The sequence below is a fragment of the Castor canadensis genome, chromosome 11 (assembly GCF_047511655.1).
Source record: "Castor canadensis chromosome 11, mCasCan1.hap1v2, whole genome shotgun sequence".
Lineage (NCBI taxonomy): Eukaryota > Metazoa > Chordata > Mammalia > Rodentia > Castoridae > Castor > Castor canadensis.
Genome location: NC_133396.1, coordinates 94,313,609 through 94,333,211, shown reverse-complemented (window position 1 = coordinate 94,333,211; position 19,603 = coordinate 94,313,609). Strand labels below are relative to the sequence as shown.

General features: G+C 45.9%; 1 protein-coding gene across 2 annotated transcripts in view; it reads left to right on the top strand.

Annotated features, from left to right (window-relative positions):
- Positions 1-18,865, top strand: part of Rcsd1 (RCSD domain containing 1) — a 65,646-nt gene extending 46,781 nt beyond the window's left edge. The window contains exons 2-7 of one of the 2 annotated variants that reach the window (XM_020178880.2): positions 2,482-2,583; positions 3,960-4,049; positions 7,878-7,949; positions 11,740-11,943; positions 14,087-14,809; positions 17,310-18,865. In XM_020178880.2, the coding sequence (XP_020034469.1) occupies positions 2,482-2,583; positions 3,960-4,049; positions 7,878-7,949; positions 11,740-11,943; positions 14,087-14,809; positions 17,310-17,342 (1,224 nt within the window). In that variant the 3' untranslated portion in view covers positions 17,343-18,865. The remainder of the gene's footprint in view (positions 1-2,481; positions 2,584-3,959; positions 4,050-7,877; positions 7,950-11,739; positions 11,944-14,086; positions 14,810-17,309) is intronic. The other variant, XM_074047571.1, reaches the window with a different exon arrangement.
- Positions 18,866-19,603: the final 738 nt, after the last annotated feature.

The window sequence follows — 19,603 nt, the reverse complement described above, 5'->3', positions numbered from 1 at the left end:
ACTCTGTCTAAGTTACTTGCCCTCTCTGGACTTCAATATACCCAGTAGGCAGTAGCTAATAAGTGATCAGTGTTCTACAACATAGGATGGGAAGTGTCTGGAGAGGGGTGGATTTGCCAGGCTTGAACAGGCTCTGGAATCCTCAGACGGTGTAAAGAAAACTCTTTCCCCTAGGCTCCAGGAAAACAAACTTAGATGTATTATCTTTCCTTCAATCCAGCTTGCAAGTCCTAGATGCTTCCAGAAGCATTATAGTTCTCCCACTAACAAGCCTAGTTTTGAGACAGGGAAGCTCGGGAGTGTTTGACCCCTATACTGCTCTATTTTTAACTGGAATGTCTTGCTGCACCACCGGCAATGGGTGCCTGGGAAGCCAAGGTAGAATGCACTGTCAGCAAGGCCCCAGCAAAAAATAGCAATGGCCAGAGACTAATCGGTTGTGTGGCAGGAAGCGAGACAGATGGACAAACCGATCGGCCCTGTGCCTTTGCCAAGAACTGCTCAGTTCACCACACACGTCCCTAGAGCCTCTCTGAGATTCCAGGAGGACAAGGGGCTAGTCTCTGACTACTGCTAACATGGCCAGTATGAAGGTCAAACAGGTGTGAGTCCTGGGAGCCCCACCCAGCCCTGTCCAGTTCTGGGTGCCCTGCTAATGGGATGGGGTGTTGGGCTCCTGGTTTTGCCCAGGTCTACAGATTAATCCAGCACCTTGAGGAGAGGTGATGCTTTTATGTCTTTCTGTAGAATCGGCCTTGGTGTTTGGACTAGAGATGAACTTGCACTGTGGTAGGCAAGTCTTTTTGCTATCTCTTTCCTCAGAACAGCATTCAGTCATAAGTTGCAAGGCCCCAGTCATTCTTTCCTACCTCTACACAAATTTGTTTGCCAAGCTGACCCCATTTACATAACTTCACTGCCAGGAGTTGGCGGGGGCCAAAATCAGAAAGCATGGAGATCCTTGTAGCACAAAAAGAAGAACCATGTCTTGTGAGGCCCATGGAGAGGCAGAGATGGACTTTCTCAAACTGCTGCCCAGTTTCAGGCTAGACAAGAGAAGGGGAAATGGTAGAAGGAGCCCACAGTCTGTGTAAGAAATGCCACCATCAAGGTGACAAAAAAGCTTGGTACTGAACATGTAAAATTCATTATTAAAACCAGGAAGAGCCGGGTGTGGTAGTACAAACCTGTAATCCCACCACTCTGGGAGTCGCAGGTAGGAGGATCATGAATTTGAGGCCAGTCTGGGCTACATAGTAAGACCCAATCTCAAAAACTAACTAATGAACTATCTAAATAAAACCAGGTGGGCATGTAGACCATGTGTAGCAAGACAGGTGAAGTGTCATTTCCAGTGTTGCTGTCTCACTCTCTGTGTCTTGGTGACAAACAGCACATGGGAGCAAACAGTATCCTGGGTGGATCTTGGCCTGAAGCATGACAATAAACCGATGACCCAAATGGGAGGCTCGACCCCATTGCCAGTCATAATGACAACAACCTTTCTAAAATGCTTGTAATGTGCCAGGCCTGTCACAGCTGTACAGACATATCATCAATCATTGACCCACAGAGCAGCCTCATAAAAGACGCACTATTGTCACTGTCAAGGCACGGGAAAGTTAAGCCATGGAAGAGGTGGAGCAAGTCGGTGGTTGAATCCCCGAAGCCTGCTCCTCATCCCATGTGCTTCCTGCCTCTGTCATTTACTTACTAATTCAATAAAGTTTACTGATCATTTCTTTGCCCTAGGCATTCGATGAAGTAGGGAAGTCAAGGAACATATGTGTTAAAATTTAAGAAAAGACATTTGCTCACCTCTTCCAAAGTTATTTTGCCAGCCCCATTTCTCATAGTTACTGAACAAAGGAAGGAAACTCCCAGGCTGTCAATAATAGTCCTTTTCCAGTGGGGTCTTTGCAGAATGAGAGCTCGTGGCCTGTGCTGCCTCCAATTCATGGGCTTCCCTCTAGTACAGGACCAAGTTTTACTTGTTCCCAGAGGCACATCCAGGGTCAAGTGCATTATAGATATGCACTAGATGTGGTTGATTGAATGCTTATTTTATTTTATTTGTGTATGTATGTATTTATTTATTTATTTTGATGGGACTAGGGTTTGAATTCAGGGCTTCACTTGCAAAGCAGGTGCTCTACCACTTGAGCCACACTCCCAGTCCATTTTGCTCAGGTTATTTTTTAGAGGGGAGGTCTCAGGAACTATTTGCCCAGGCTGGCCTTGCACCATGATTCTACTGATCTCAGCCTTCCAAGTAGCTAGGATTACAGGTGTAAGCCACCACGCCTGGCTAAAAATTCTTGAATACTGGAGCCAATTACAAAATACTATTAAAAATCCTCATTGTCACAGTATTGTTGCTTGTGACCACAAAACAAATGCCCTTCACAACACCCTGTACTAACACCTGGAAGAACTGAGTATGAATTTGCTGGTTAAGTTTGCCTCTCCTTGGTTTGGCAGGAAAGATCCGCAGAGACCAACAGCAATGTGGACAGCTCAGCACCCCCGTCAGTGGCCCAGCTGGCTGGGCGGTTTCGAGAGCAGGCAGCTGCGGCCAAGGAGGTGAGTCAGGAGGCTTGGAGCATCCTCTTTGGGAGGGGGCTAAGGGAAGGGAAAGCCTGGTAGGCTCAGAGGAGAGGGAGAGAGAAGCCTTGGCAATTACCAAATTAGGAAGAGAAGCCAGAGAGGGTCCCTCTGAATGTGAGGAATGTGCCACCACCACGCTCCTGGGCAGCTTTCTCCACCTGGGTGAGCCTTATACCATGGTGAGGAGGATGAGAAGTAGAGCAGAGAATTGCAAGGCCTGCCTCCCAGAGAAGAAGGAGGGTGGATTCATTTTCATCTTCATCTTCCACCAACACAGACTTAGATCGTGCACAGCTGTTCCAGACACGAACTGATTCAGAGAAAAAACATCCTGACATGTGGCTCCTGCCACCTAGCCTAGGAGTCAGGAGCAAGGCAAGGCAACTCCTGAATTGACAGTTGAGAAAGAAACCAGGACTTGAAAGGAAACACAGCCAGGTGCCAGTGGTTCATGCCTGTACTTATAATCTTAGCTACTCATAAGGCAGAAATCAGGAGGATCCACAGTTCAAAGCCAGACCAGGCAAATAGTTGGTGAGACCCTATCTTGAAAATATCCAACACAAGAGAGGGATGGCGGAGTAGCTCAAGTTGTAGAGCACATGCCTAGCAAGTGTGAGGCCCTGAGTTCAAACCCCAGTACCATCAAAAAATAAAAAAAGAAAGGAAACACGTTACAATAGAAGACCACTTGTCAGGAAGGAAGGGACCAGGGAGGGATCCAGGGATTCTAGAAGAATCCTGCTGGAGAGGAAAGTATAAAAAGGAGTGCCTAACTTTGGAGAGATTTGGAGTAATTACCGCAGTCATGCAGTGTGTGGTGCTCACCAAAAGTAAGATGAAAGAAGAGTGCCCAAGCAACGAGGGGGTCCACCATGATCCCATGGGGCAAATGAGAACACAGCTGCCTTGGATTTGTAGGTGTACTATTCTGCACTTTTGTTTTCTCAACTGACAAATAGGTTCCATAATTCCTAGATATTATAGGAATGTCCTGAAGGATAAAGAACATGGTATTGATCTAAGGTGCCAGCACTGTCAGAAAGCTGAAAAGGCTGAATGGAAGTCACCTTGAGATGCTGGTTCAGGTCAATGAATCTCAGGTAAAAGAGGATGTTCTGCAGGAAAGGAAAAGGAGAGGAGATGCTGAAAGTCAGTGGGTAGGCGGTTACACAGCACTGACTTATATAGTAGGTGGGAAATCTTGAACACACCCAACCCTCCATTCTTTTCTCCTTCAGACATCCCTAACCATTCTTAACACCCATCTCTACTTGCTCCTTTTCCTCCCTGTTGCCTGATTCACTGTCTCTCTTTTTCTCTCTGTGTGTCGTCTGTCACCCTCCCTCTAGACACCAGCCAGTAAACCAACAAGAAGGAAACCACCCTGCTCCCTCCCTTTGTTCCCCCCCAAGGTAGAGCTGGGCCAGAATGGTGAGGAGGTAAGTGACACTGGGATGCAGAAGACTGGGGTTTCTTCCTCCCTCTTGTAGGAAGAGGCACAAATCATTCTTATAGACCTGGAAATCCGTGCAAGGGATTTCTCCATTTCAGATTCAAGGATTAATCTCTCTTCTTAAAATGCTTCCTGGATCTTTGACTTTGGAATCTAAGCTTTCGCACCCCCACCTCCATCTCTCCTGTAGAGTTTCCTTTATGATCTGACAAGGACAGGGGCACCATTTTTCAAGCTAGAAAAATCTAGCAAAGAAAATGGTAGTATATTATTACCACACTAGATTTAGGTGCCAGGAAAATTACATTTTACTTCCAGTTCCGAGGGAGATGGTCTTAGAATGAGGGGTAGAGAGAGCACCTGGAAAGGGGGGGCTATAGTGTTATAAGTAGAAAAATTGTACTGTGAGAGACTCTCATGGCTCCTTCATCTCCTCAAAATGGCTGGCTATTGTTATGCATCATTGGAAGAAAACCAGAGCACACAGGAGGCCTGGTTGCCCTCAGATATAAATAGCCAATGCTACCAACAGAATAAAGGATCTGGTATCATAGATCATAGCCAGTAATAGATTCTCAGCCTGCATATTCACCCAACCTTATTTATCTAAGTGTAGCTGTTAGCGTGGCTTCTCTGAGCCCTATCCTAGAAGCCTGTGAACCTTCACTGTGTCCGTGGACCCACATCCATGCAAATTGAATTTACAGGTTCTACAATTCAGCCTTGGAGGCCAACCCTCCCAAAAAAGCAAGCAAGCCAAAGATAGGTCTATTCCAAATCCCACCTCAAACACCTCTTTTTTTCTTCCCTTCTTTTCTGGGGACCAGCATCCTGATGATACTGAACACCTATGTGAACTTAGGCAGGCCTCTTAGTGCCTCTTAATATGTTCTCTCATCTATAAAGTAAAACTGTAAATGGTTTTCAAGCTTTTTTTGTCAACCCAAGGCTTATTAGCAGAAGTCCATCAAAAAGCAGAGACTCATAGCTATACCTGGGCAGGTGTGGGGGGAGAGACCCATCTGCTCTGAGAATACTTCCTCTCCCTCCACTGAACAAGGGTCTTATTCTGGGATGTGAAGTCCAAGGAGTATTGTTTTAAGAAACACTGGGGTTTTTCTTGGGTCTCTTCAAGCACCAGCATTACAATTGTGTGGCTTCATGGGGTTACTAGCCAATGTTGTGACCAAATACACAACAATGACTTCTCTTTACAGAGGGTCAACTTCTCCTTGTTACCTTTACCTTCTGGGCTTGGCATCTCTGCTGCTGTGCAATAGGCTATGGCTGTAGCCAACCGAGTCTGTCCCCTGATAACCTGGACTAGCCCCAGAAGAGTCACTGCACCATAACGACTTGATCTCCTTATTTGTAAAATGAGGACAAAAACTCTAACCAGAGCATGGAGGCTGGGTGGGGATGCTTCGCTCCCTGGAATTAAAGCAAACAGAGTGGGTTAGGCTAGTGATGATTGGATTAAACAGCTTCATTTTAGTGGCTATGAAAATAAACTTACAAATTTCATTCATGGGGCATGCCACCCAGAAGTTAAAGGCATATAATGATCAAGGGCTGGATGAAGAAGAGGGTGATGACTTGTAGTCTGCCGCTCCTGCCTGGAGTGACAAGCTACTTGCACATAGAAAGGACTCTACCTCTAAGGTTCAATGACTTTTTGGGGTGGGGGTTGGAATATTGAATTGACTGACAAAGAACAAGAGTAGCCAGCTTTGCCTGGTTGGACTGGATGAAGGCTGCTGCCCACACTTCTTCCATGCTCCTATAGTGCAGACTGCAGGAGTCCTAAATCTAGAAACTTCCAGGGCCTGAAGAAAGAGAGGCCCAGTCAGGCTACCCCTCCAGTTCCTAATGCACAGTGCTGGGAAGACTCATTTCTTCCTCCATCATCCCTGCCCCTTCCTTATTCCTGCTTTGGTCAGCCCTCTGGGCAACACCTGATGACTTCAAGGCTCCTTCTGTAAGCAAAGTGACCGGGAGTTATACTTTTCTAGAAGAACCAGCCAAAAGGATGTTTAATACAGCTGCAGATCCTGCCTCATCTGCTCGGAAAAGGGTAAACAATAATCGCATCTTAAAAATAAGGTCCAAATTTCTAGGCATATTGGAAACTATTACTACGTATTACAAGTATATGGATGGAAGGCTGTTTTTTTCTCCATTGGGACTGTGTCAGCCCCCAGCTACGAGCCTCTAGCCCCTTGCTAAATGGTAATGGAAATGCTGACACCTGATGGCAGTCTCAGGAACTGCATAAGTGACTATATAGAATTTGGCTTTGCTGTTGAAATTAGTAAGGGTTCTGTGGCACCTCCTGGGTCTTCAGCCCTGTTGTGTGGTTAAGAGGCAATGTTTATTGAATTTCCACTGTCTTCAAGACAGAGGTTAGCCAGGGAGGACCTTATACTGCTACGTAAAGTAATCTTTGTCAGAAAAATCGTTGCTGCAGTTTCTGAAACATAATCTTCAAAAACAAGGGCCCATGTGAAACTCCGCTGTAAGACATAGAAACTAAGGACCTCCCAATTGAGTCTGGAAGTTTTTTGTACTCACCAGAGACACAAGGCTCCTTGACAGACTGCTCCAGGGATATGTATATGGTAGAGACTCATGGAGGCAGAGACACCTTAGAGTCTGTCCTTAGCATCATTTATTTCACACACTATATCTTGATAGAGGAACTGAGACCGGGGACATCGCTCTGACTACTGTCAAAACTTGCATCAGATGGGGGCAGGTCTGTCCTATTACACTTGGCTTTCCCTCAGTGTTGGGCTTTAAAAGGGTCACAAGGAGATCAGTTGAGTCAGTCTCTCTCCTTCTATTAGTGAAATATAATCATCTCATTCAACAAATATCTCAGAATATTCCTAAGAGATTAGCAGTATTTTTCCTTTTATGATTCAGGTAAACGAGTACATTGAAGATGAGGAACAGGGAGTATACATTGGTCCTAAACTATAGGAAAAACCCCTTCTGTGCCTTGGTCTTTGTCCAGTACATGAAAGTCATCATCTTCTCTTGCTTCATCACCATTGAATCACAGTTTCACTGTCATCATTCCACGTAGTTTGAGGGATTTTACGTAAAACAAGGAGTCAATATAGAATCCATAAGTGGTAAGATTCCTGACATACATTCATCACAAAACTATCTACAACTAACAGACAGAGAACACATATGGTTAGATAGCACATACATTGACTGCTTCTAGAGGACTGAGGCTAAATCATACATATCTTATATAACCAGCACAATATGGTAATGCTCCATACATGTGTCTGCTGAATTAAAATGAATAGTCAATGTTTTGGAAAGCAATAATTTATAAACAATGCCATTGGTGGGATTTTCTGAAATATCATTTATTCAGTGAAGGAATTTCAATAATACCTCTGTGATTTATTGTTTGTGACAGAGCAAATCATTTTTGCCTTTTTGTCTTTGAAATTCCCTGCAATTGTTGATTCACCTTGTTAATTGTCATGAGGTGAAGATCTTGCTCCTGAAGACACATTTTTTTCCTCCCAATGACAGTGAAGTCATTCTTCTTATGGATGTCTGCCCTGACTTCTCAGCTTATAGATTCAAGAGGTATTATTAGTGGTAAGACAAGGGAAGGAGACAAGGGGAGCCCACCTCATGGGGGCCTGATGAGGTAAGTGGCTACAGAAACTAAATGATGAAAGGAGAAATTAGTTTCCCCTTTTCTTCCATCTGTGGCTTCTGGACTGTAGCCAGAACCTACCTCCCTTCACCTCACTCATTGGGTTGTTTTGGTCCATTTGTTCTATAGAAATCATCACCCAATGCCAGCCACCCTCCTAAAATCAAGGTGAAGAGCTCACCTCTGATTGAGAAGCTTCAGGTAAGTACAAATGCATTCTTCCCTGTTTTTCACTAATCACCCTGTGAACTCTGCCCATGGCTGGACTGGCTCCCTGGGAGTACCCGTGAAGCAGGTAACTACCCCTGAGTTCATAATCTTGTTAGGGAAATAAGATATTCATACCTGATATAATAAAAGATGCATAGGAGAGCACATGCCAGAAATCTCAGTTATGTGCAACAGGTCAACTCCTGCTGATCCTGTCCAGGGCTTCTCAACCTTGGCATTATTGGGGCTGAAAAATTTTGTAGCAGGGGGAGGGGAGCTATCTTACTCATTATAAGATGTTTAGCATCATTCCTGTCCTCCCCCACTAAATACCAGTAGCTCTACACAACAATTTGTAACAATGAAAACTGTCTCCAAACATTGCTAAATGTCCCCTGGGGACAAAATCATCTCTCACACCTGCTCCAGGGGAGAAACACTGATTTAGAAAGTCAGAGCAAGAAGAAAGTGAAGCGGACATGAAACTGGAGTTTTGGACCCAAGGCCCAAATTCCTGAGATTCCATATGCCACTTGCCCCTAAATGCCAAATAAAGAGGCATGGTAAAGACAGAGAAAGGAGGTTTATTGCGTGGCTTGGGACATGCCATGGTAAGAGGCAGAGTAAGCACTCAGCTCATCTTCAGCCATCTTTGGGGTACAGACATGATCTATAGGTTTAAGTAGACTAAAGAACTAGGGCAGGGGACAAAAATATGCATAGTTAAGAAGTCCCAGTCACAGGTGTGGTCTGGTTGGTCTTGGTTAGGCAGGTGGTCTGGTGGTCTGGTCCAGATCTGGGAAATTATCATAAAGATGTTATCAGTCCTGTCCTTTCTGGAAGATGATTGCAAAAAGTCTGTAAAGAGAATGGCTTAGCGCAAAGACAGATACAAAATGGAGGCAGGGATGCCTATTTTTAGATAATTTGTGGGCCCAAGTAAGAAGTCAGTGCTTTTCAGCAAGAGCAGTTTAAGCACTCTTAAAGGATTGGGAAATCAATGAGTGCTTTATGAAAGACTTATGTTCTGTAAGGGATGGGGTCTAGAAAGGAGTGAAGAAGGTAATCCTGGTGTGAGAACAGGGAGAGCTAAAGCACAGGAGAGGTGACCATGATGCATCCAGGTGGGGCTGGAAGTAGCTCCTGCTTTCTCTCCAGCCTCTGACCAGCCACCCCAGGAGAAGGAGCAAGCTCTGGCCACTGTAAGCTACCATCCAGGCCCAAGGAAACCCGCTCATCCACTTTGCTCTCAAGCCACCAGGGGGGGTGTCAAGACAAACAGCCACAGCCTCTGCAGTTGTCAGCTGTGGAAAAGCCCAGGGATTTATTTCCCAGCCTGGTTTGGGGTTAAGCAAAGCATCTCTGGTCTGTGGCCTACAGAGAATGAGGTCTCTGAAGTGTATCCCCTGAAATTAGTTCATGTTGAGAATGCCTGATTCTCCTCCCCCCAGCTGCAAGTAGGTGGTGGTGACTTTTGTCACTCTAGGAGGCTCAGGACTCCCATATATACACCAGGTATCTCTCAGAAGGGACCCCAGAATTCCAACAGCCAGCTGAAAGGTGCAGACCAGGGCCCCTACTTCGGCCTCCCTGCAAGCCACCACAACCCTCATCCAGGTGCCAGAGATTGTTCCCAAATGCTGCAGTTCTGATCTCATTCCCTTTTCCAGGCATTGATGAGCCTTTTGGGAGAACACAATGAATTGAGAATGAGGTTTGGCTGTGTAATTGTTGAATCTGATTAAGAATGCCAACAAGGGCTGGTAGCATGACTCAAGTGGTAGAGAGCTTGGCCCTGAGTTAAAATCCCAGTATAAGGTGGGAAGGGAAGGAGGGAAGAAGGGAGGGAAGGAGAGAGGGAGGGAGGAAGAAAGGGGAAAAAGAATACACCAGCAATGGGGTCTGGTACAGGAAATGAGAGGCAGGAGGATCTCAAGTTTGAGGCCAGCCTGCTACATAGTGAAACTCTGTCTCAAAAGAAAAAACATTAACAATAGTTATGACAGTTTAGCTAGGTCCCACTGGAACCTTACTTTGTTGAGTATATATGGGAAAGAACTAAGAAATGCATCATTGGCTTGAATGAACTATGTTTTTCCCTCATTAAAATAGTCTCTAATTCAAAGTTTAATTTATCTGATGATAAACAAGATCTGTTTTATTTGCAAGCATTATACAGGGGGAATTTAGAGGAAGTAGCCTTCCTTTAATGCCCAGTTATAGTTCCTCTGAGCTGGCCCAGAGCATCAACCTCCATGACATCTGCAATCCATACCTTTCCCTGGTACTCATCAGGTGCTGCTTTTTGCCATGGCTTTGGGTCACCGTGTTGCTTCTTAATTTTAGCATTCATACATCTAATTCTTTCCATGACTCAGCCTTGTCTGTATTATACATTCTTTCCTAAGTTCACTATATATATATATATATATATATATATATATATATATTTATTTATTTATTTATTTATTTATATCCGCTGCCGGGCACTGGTGGTTCACACCTGTAATCCTAGCTACTCAGGAGGCAGTCCAAGCAAATGGTTCACGAGACCCTATCTCAAAATACCCAACACGAAAAAAAAAAACCTTCCTAAACATTTGTAATGCTTTACAGTCTGCAAGTCTTAACTGTACACATAGGTTTCCAAGGCAGGGGAATACTGGGGCTGCAGGGAGTTAGAAGAGAGAGGGTGTGAGTGTGGGGTATTAGCCAAGTAGCAGCAGAACCAGTAGCAAAAGACTTTGAAGGTCAGGCTAAGAACTTTGGACAAATAAAGAATCTGAGACTCAGGAAGGATAGTGTACTTACTAAAGGTCATACCACAGCTATTAAGTAAAAGATACAATATTTAGAGTCAGTTGAATGGGCATGGAGAACCTATAGACTTCCTGTTGCACCATTTGCCTCTCAAGCTCCATCCCTTTCTGTGAGGTCTTACTGTTGTCTGCCTGGCACAGTTGGGACTGGAGGACACACCCATGCAGTGATTTGGAAACGCAAAGGGCAAGAAAAGTGTCCCTATATGGCGCTAGAGAAGATCCAGGATGCTCACGCACAGACAACTTCCTGCTTCACCATCTTCTCCATGGCAATAGGGTGGACTGGAATCTCCCACCTACTCCCCACCGAACCTCCCTCAAACTTTAATTACCTTTGGGTAACTGTCCCCTTTGGTTGACCTCAGGGATTATTTTGATCGGGGCTTACTTGCACTATGGTGTCCCAAGTGGTGGACACACTGATTTGTTCTGCTGCCTCCCTCCTGAAGAGTGTGGTGTCCACCACTCTGGCTGTCTCTCAAGAGAGGGCTCTACCTGGAGGCTTGAGGGTCAAGTAGATCTGGCATCAGTCTCAGGGCAGAGTCCTAACCTCACAAGGAGACCATAACTGAGCATGCATGGGTGGTTGTAGAAGAGACAACAACATGTGTCTGAAAAACAGTAGGAATTCACTACAGTAACTGTATTGACTGATGAGAAGATGACATGGGTGCTGCAGGTGCCACTGGCAGTTGCTATTTTGGTCATTTCGCCTACCAGTTAGTGCTTTTCCTGGGCATCTTTGTTGGATCTATATCAGCACTGTCTGAGCATCCTGGAAGTCAGATGCTATGGCAAGCCAGGTAGCAGAAGACAAGTTGAGTAGGCCACGCTTCCAGTACGGAAGCCTCATGTTAACTAATCTCAACCAGGTCTGAGACCAGATAACCAATAAGACAGAGAAGAAGTGCTCATCTTCTCTCCATCCTTATTTGAAATTCCTCACCTTTTCTTCACAGGCCAATTTAACCTTCGATCCAACAGCTCTGCTGCCTGGGGCCTCGCCCAAGAGTCCTGGACTCAAGGCTATGGTGTCACCGTTTCACAGTCCCCCTTCCACACCCAGCAGCCCTGGTGTGTGGTTTCGGCCTGGTGAGGCAGAGGAGGTGCCCGTCAGCTTCGACCAGCCTCCTGAAGGTAGTCATCTGCCCTGTTACAACAAGGTAAATTCTGATCCCAAAGTGTGGTATGCCCAAGAAGTTGTGGGGAACAGAACAATTTTGACTCTTCTCTCCCCTGTTGTTGCTGTCCTGGAGAAAAGAGGAAATATTCAGTGCTATGGTCAGAGCTGATTTTACAAAAGTAAAAATTCTCCACTCCTTTTCAAGTGATTCCTGAATTAAGTCCACCCTCCACCTAGCCTACCTTTCTCATCTCCTCCCTCTATAATCGCGCCACGTGCCCAACCTGCAGGCTGGCAGAGGATGGAGTATCTACCCTTTGTAGTAGGGGGAGGGAGGGATTGAGAACTGACTGCAGCTGCACAGATAGGTAATGTCAGAAGCTGAAAACAAAAGCTACTGACCTAGTCTGTGATTCACATAGAAGAGCAAGCAGGGTCACTTGGATTCTAGAACATCCCACTCTGGCCTCATGTCAATAGTCCAGTGTCCCAGTGTGGGGGCAAATCATCCTTACTGCAGCTTGCAGTTAAAGAACATCCAAGGGCTGGTGGAGTGGCTGAAGTGGTAGAGGGCCTGCCTAGCAAGCATCAGGCCCTGAGTTCAAACCTCAGTGCTGCCTACTCCCCTCAAAAGAACATCCAAAATGGTCTTTCTGCAAAAACATATCATTTCTACAGATGCTGCCTTGATCTTTTGTGTGCACTTTCACCAGATCCCTAGCCCTACTAGGAGGAAGAAGGAGTCAGAGATACAGCCCAACACTGTCTAAGCAGGTAGCCAGCAAAAGTGGAACAGAGCCAGGCAGGCAGGGATCAAGGGTCTGTTGCCAGGGAATGCGAAATATGTATGACTTTGGAAATAAGAATGCGGAAGTTAGATCTTCTAGGCTGTCCCGGGAAATCCATCTAGCAACAGCAGTCAAATGTGTAGAAACAGATAGGACTCACATTGGTGGGAAAGGAGGTGATGGAGCAGCGGGCTTGAGCCTGATAGCTGAGGACAGAGGGGTGGTGGAGACTATTGAAGGCAGACAGCCAATAGGAGAGCCTCATCCTCTCACATGGTACTCGGTAGCAAGTAGGGTGAGGGAGGGAGGGAGGGTTTGCTACCTCTTCGTCACACCTGGGGCTTCAGCCTTCCAAGAGCAGCGTGGGAGCAGGCAAAACGATTTCCCAACCTTGGTGGCCATGAGGACTGGGGCCTTGGTTCTGCAAAGCTGAGTCCATGGTAATCTCAGGAAAGGTTCTGGGAAGTCCTTATAAACCAAGCATTCATCCCAAAGCTCTGAGATGGAGCTACAATTGTTAAATACCAAAATATAGCAGTAGGAGAGATTCACAAAAATTTAGTTTACTTATGAAGTTTTAAAGGGCCCGTTGATTATGTCAAGTGTGCATCCGATATGAATATTTCCGTTGCATTTGTGACAAAGTGTGCTCTTCTCAGATAAGCCAGATTCTGAGATTCACCTGCTGCCTGGAAGTTCTGCTGGGGGCGCCTGAGGCACAGTTTCTGACAGTGGTGGCTCTGACTCCTAGAAAGCCAAGGACACTCTGCTCAGCTGTCCCAGTTCTCAGCCAGCACAGGGGAGAGCAGGGCAGGCCCAGCTGGGGTGAGAGAGGAAGCTGGTTACCATCTGTCCAGCTCAGCACTCATGAGGTCCCTGTACTAGGGCCAGGCTACTTCCAGGACTCTAGCCCTCTTCTCAGTGGGTTCACCTTTGTCTAAGTATCATTTTCAAAATATTAAAACATGCCTCATATACCAAATAGCAACAAAATTTTTCAGCTTTCCAATTTAAGAGGGAATCTGGGAGATGGAGAAAAGCTCACTTGAAGAGCATTTGAAGTACTGGTTATTTACAGGCAACGTTTTAGAAATATTCCAATAAAACTGCTAAGTTAGACACCAAATGCCCATCAGGGCAATAAAACTGTAAGTTACTTTTAAAAAAAAAATTGCATCTTGATGAGACAATGTCTGCAGGCTACCACGTAATTTTATAATCCTACAGCCTCTAACCTATAATAAACAGCAGACAGCACTGTATCCTGGGAAACTAGATGATCCTGGAGTAACCTAGTTTAGGAGTGCTTTAGACTGACATTGAAAGAACATGCAGACCCCCTCTTGACCTTTCTTTTTTTTTTAACAGATCTTGGTATAATTGTCCTTCTTCCAGGTGCGGACAAGGGGCTCAATAAAAAGGCGCCCTCCCTCCAGGCGATTCCGAAGGTCTCAGTCGGACTGTGGGGACCTTGGAGATTTCAGGGCTGCAGAGCCATCTCAGGAGAATGGTGCCAGGGAAGAGAATGGGGATGAAATGTTCCCAACCAAGAGCAATTCCCCAGGATCCTCCCCAGCCAGTATGGAGGTGATGGGAGAGGGAGCAAGGGGAACCCTGGGGCCAGCAGAAAAGCCCAGCAGAACAGAGAAGCAGGAGGAGAAGGCCAGGACCCCAGAGGAGGCCAAGCATAGTGACAAGGCTGGGCAGAATCCAGAAGACGCTGGCCAGCGCCCAGCACAGGAGGTGCCCCAGGAACCACCCCAAACCTCCAGCCAAAAGGCAGAGAATGGGTGTGGGAGCCCTGTGGAGGAGAAGGCAGCTGGAGAGGAAACAGAGACTGGAAAGTCTACAGAGGTGATGGCTGAGGCGATGGGAAATGAAGAGGATAGACCAGGACAGAAGAGCCAAGATGAAAAGAAGCTGGAGTTGGGAACACTTGGGGAGGAGACCCCCCATAGTCATCCCACAGAAATGGAGGACAACAATGTCCCAGAGCAGGAGAAAGGCACAGAAAAGCAAGAGGAGGGGGCAGGTCTGGAACCAGGATGCAGCCCTGGGGCCTGCCACACCCTGCTAGAGACCAGCAGTGAGATCCAGAGTGGTCATGCAGTCCCTACGGTAGGTTCCCACTGGGAGAGCTGTGCCAGGGCCAGAGTGTGTTGTTGTCACATGCCCTGTTCCTTTCAGTTCCATGATAAACCAGCTCAGTGTGCAGAAACAAAGGTGCCAGGCTTCCGCCTCGTGCCCACTGCCTTGAGACAGGCTGTCGCTGATGGCAAGGGTACAGAAGGACAAGAAAGGGAAGTGTGTTGCATGCTTTGTCCTGCTTTTGCTTCTCACTGACTCAGAGTTCTGGCGAGCTTCTGGATATGCATGGGATGAGTGAGCCCTGGCACAACTCGGTCACTGAGGTCTGCCAGCAAAAGGGCCCCCTCATGCAGGACCCTGAACTTGCTGCTGTCAGGGATCCAGAAATGAAAATTAGGTGCTTCTTTCTTAAAACTTTTACAGTCCAAGCCAAGCACCGATGGCTCACACCTGCAATCCTAGCTACTCAGGAGGCAGAGATCAGGAGGATCTTGGTTCGAAGCCAGCCCAGACAAATAGTTCTAGAGACCCTATCTCAAAAAAAACCATCACAGAAAGGGCTGGCAGAGTGGCTCAAGGTGAAGGCCCTGGGTTCAAGCCCCAGTGCCAGGAAAAAAAGAAAGAACAAAGAAAGCAGGGGAAAGTTTCACAAGCAGGTGGAAGACATGTGAAGAAGTACTCCTAAAGGATTAACTTTAGTTATGTTGCTCCTTTCATGTATTTTTACATTTCATGCTGAAAGAATGAGCCTTTGGGGTAATTTCAATCACGGGGCAGGCTGGATGCATCAAGTCACAGGACCTAGGATTCTGTTTATAAAGAAAGGTAGTGCTGGACAAAGGGCACTGAATAACACACAACACTATTTAGCAAGTGTTTCTCAAACACTCATTAAATACCCTGTACTGTGTAACACACTCAAGTTTGTCCAAGGCAAACACCCACACAAAGACAATCCAGATTTTGGGACATCACATACAAGACTTTGATGAGAGACTTTGAGACTTTTACTTAACACTAAGTGCCCACTTTCTAGTTGGCAGGTTCGATTGCTTTTCCAAGTCATTCTGCTTGGGTTTCCAGTGTTTTATTTGGAATTCTTTCCTCCCTCAGCAGAGGAAACACAACCTTCTCTTGAGAATGCACCTACCTTTGTAACTCTCTGTTCTCTCCTTCTTCCATCCCTCCCAGGTAACTGGGTAGGTAGCTGAGACTCTGTGGCCCTTATTCCTTCTCAGTTATCTTGGGGGTTCACTGCCCCCCCACTCTCCCTCAGCCATGTAACTGTCCTTCCCTGAGATCCTTCTCCTCTCCCTCCCCAGTACTGCCTTGGCAGTACTCTAGCCTTTCTTATCTCTACCATCATAACTCACCCCACCCCAGATGATAGCACCAAATTCATCTTCTTAAAAACGCCATCTGGGTAGGCTGCTCTCCTGCCCTCCCCAGCCCTTTCGATTAGGAATCCTGTTCACACTTCTTGACCTGCTGTGCTTTGCCAGGGTCCCTGACCTTTGCTGGTTCCCTGCCACTGCCCTATGGAGGGGTTCAGGACTGCAGCCAGCCTATGCCACCCACCATTCTACACAAGCTATGCATCCTCTCACCCACTCTACTGCCCCTTCCCCCAGAATGTCCTGCACTGCCACCTGCAGTTGCTGCAGGCCCACTGAGCCCAGCCCTCTGCTGCCTGGAAACTTCTCATGCTCACCACATCTCTATCTTCTCCACAAGTCTCCCTGGCCATCCCAGGACAGATACCCCCAACTCCTTGTGCATCTGCTTTCACTCAGAATAATTTACATGGAGGGCCCACATCACATACCATGGGCACATTTCATAAATGTCTCCGTTTCTAAGCTAACTATTGATGGAGACAAGGCCTGAGTCCAGCACTGCTCCCAGGACAGGAGGAACTGACAGTAATACCTTTTGAAAGAACATTGGAGAGAGGGCTATTTCTGATCCTTTACTCAAGTATTAGTCATTTATTTATTTATTTTATGTATTTATTTATTATGGTGCAGGGATCAAACATCACACATGCCAGGCAAGAGCTCTACCACTAACCTACAACATACACACACACACAGCCCACAGTTTTTTATTTTCAATCCCTTCTGTTCTTTTTCATTTTAATGTTGCCTAATAATCTTGAGCAGTGTTTGAGGAAGATGAAATTGAGTGGGAATGCAGCGGATAAAAGGCTAGGGCAGTGAGGACAAAGAAAGGCAGGCATTCAGGGATGGGCAGCATTGCCTATAGTAGTTCAGGGCTCAACCCATAGTCCCTGACCCCACCACTTAACTATCTGTGTGACTTAGGGGAATTAATAGAAGCACCTAATTCATATTGCTTTGGTGAGGATTAAATGAGCTGATGCATGTAAAAAAGATTATATCAGGCATTATTATTACTATCACTACTATTAATATTGTTTTTGCCTGATCTAGCATCCCCAAGGAGATCTGCTGAGCATCAGGATTTCCCCCTCTTCTTCCCCACTCATTCTTTCCTCCCTGGTTCACAGGATGACACTCCGGTTGAAGATACTAAAATGTGAAGGCAAGCTCACTGCGCCCTGGTGATGACACTGCTGGAGACGTCTCTTTGGAAGTAGCAGTAACAGTAGCAGAAGCAGAATATGCTCCATGTCTGAAGTCGGCCTGGGGCACAGGGTGGATTATTCCCTAGCCACCACACAGAATGTTCCTCACAGATGGAAAGTGCAGCCAAGGACAGTAGACTTTTATCAGCTTGAGTTGGTGTTATTTGAGGGGCTTGATTAAAAAACAAAACAAAACTTATTTAAAGCAATTTCCTGCGGTGCCAACTGCCCAGGGATACTGGTCAGCCTGTGGAGCCCCAGAGCTCTCCACCCCCCACCTTTCCCTGCCTCCGACGTCCAGCTGAGTGCTGCTTGAGCTTATCAGATGTTGCCTATGTAGAGTTACAGCCTTTTCACTGTTCTAAAATTTTTATGATCCTCAAATGTAAGTAAAAACTAATTTTAGGTGGATGGAATCCAAAGAAAATAGTCTTGCTGAAAATATAAATCCTTTAAGTTATAGACCTTAAATTGTATCGAGACCTTAGAGAAGATGTCAGCTTGCTCCAAATGGGAACTGGTTAACCAATTTCGAAAACACTGGACTTGACGAGATAACTATTGTAATCTTATTGGAAAAAAAAAGTATGCCTCTGTTCCACCAACACGAGCTTTGCCTGTCCCATGGTTTTCTGGTTGCTGACTAACATGGGAGGTGACTGGCTCAGCTCACCCCCTTCTGCCAGCCCTGAGAAGCCGAACTATGGAGGAGCTCCCATGGGGAAAATAGGGTGTCAAGATGCTTTCCTCTGCATTTCCAAATCCTGAAGCAGAACGGTGATGTCTAAGCAATGGCAGTGCCCTGATTTATGGTGCAAGGATGAATCTCACTCTTCCAGAAGGTTACCCTTGAGCAGGATTAGATATTTGCTGGGAGATGCCTTGCATACCCAGAGTGTGAGCTGCCTTATGAAAGCTTCCTAGCTTCTCTGGGAAGCATTTCCTGAATCCAGGCCCAGGCTCTTCTCCAGGACTCAGAAGGAGTGATTGGGATCTTCTGTCTGTTCTCACCAGGTAGCTCTTGCTTTAATAGTCTATTTGGAGAGTGTAGGAGTGTTTGCAGGCCACAGAGCCTGACTACCCAGTCCTCAACTGATACCCTATCTCCTCTTCATGCACTCCTCCTGAAGGATGTTAGTCTGAATAAATGTTTAATCTGTAGGGTTGGTCCTCATTCTGATTTATTTCAGTGCCTCAAGGTGCTGATTTGGCAGTTGGAACAATTGTCTTTCTGGAGGTCAGTTAGATCTCACCCAATCCTGGCTTCACCAAACAGTCTCCCAGACAAACAGGCCTTTCATCACTGGTGGTACCTCAGTTTTCTCATCCAATTTACAGTTTTCCTAATTCCAGGACAGTGTTAATATCTGGGATTTTTTTCAAAAGTATTTTTAAATAGTTTGTAACTTGTTACAAACTTGTAACCTGGTCAAGACGATACTGTCATAGTTATTATAAACTTTGGATTTTTGACAGAATTTGGAAGATATGTGTGTCAGTTATTTTAAGATCTACATACTGTCTGCTTATCATCTATCAAAAGAGATGTCTAGCCGCTATACAGTACACGGTTTTATTTATATATGTCTGGGGGTTGTTTACATATTCACACACAGGTACTTTATACATATGTCATGATTGTGATGTGGGATGAAGAGAGTCACATTCTTTTCTAGAGAATGGCATTGAACAAAGGGTGCAATACAGATATGACAGGGAAGCTGTATATTCTTCTAGAGACTTTAAACATTACAGTAGCAGATGAGAAAGAAGCACTAAAAATGCCTGCAGGACATGCTTGATGGCATCAAAGTACCTTCTTATCCCCCCACACCCAGATCCTCTTATCCCCCCACACCCAGATCCGGTGTAAGTCACATCCTTTGTCTGTTTGTGGAAAGGCAGAGGCCGCATTCCCAAGGAGCTGTTCATTCCTGAGGGTTCTCTTGGCAGGGAATTCCTGAAGGTGGGGGCTGCTCCTATTGGTGCTGCAGCCAGTGACTCATGTTCCCCTTTCCCAAAGCATGAACCAGGGAGTTGCACTAGCATGGTCAGTATGGGATATCTACATTTGGGATTAAAGAAGCCTATCCGTGTCTTTCACAGCACAACGTCACCAGGCCAGGAAGATCTTGGTTCTTTCAGGCTTCTTTAAAGGCCTGTAAGAAAACAATTCTTCCTCAGGCTGAAGAGTCAGAATCGTTCTTCTGCTATCT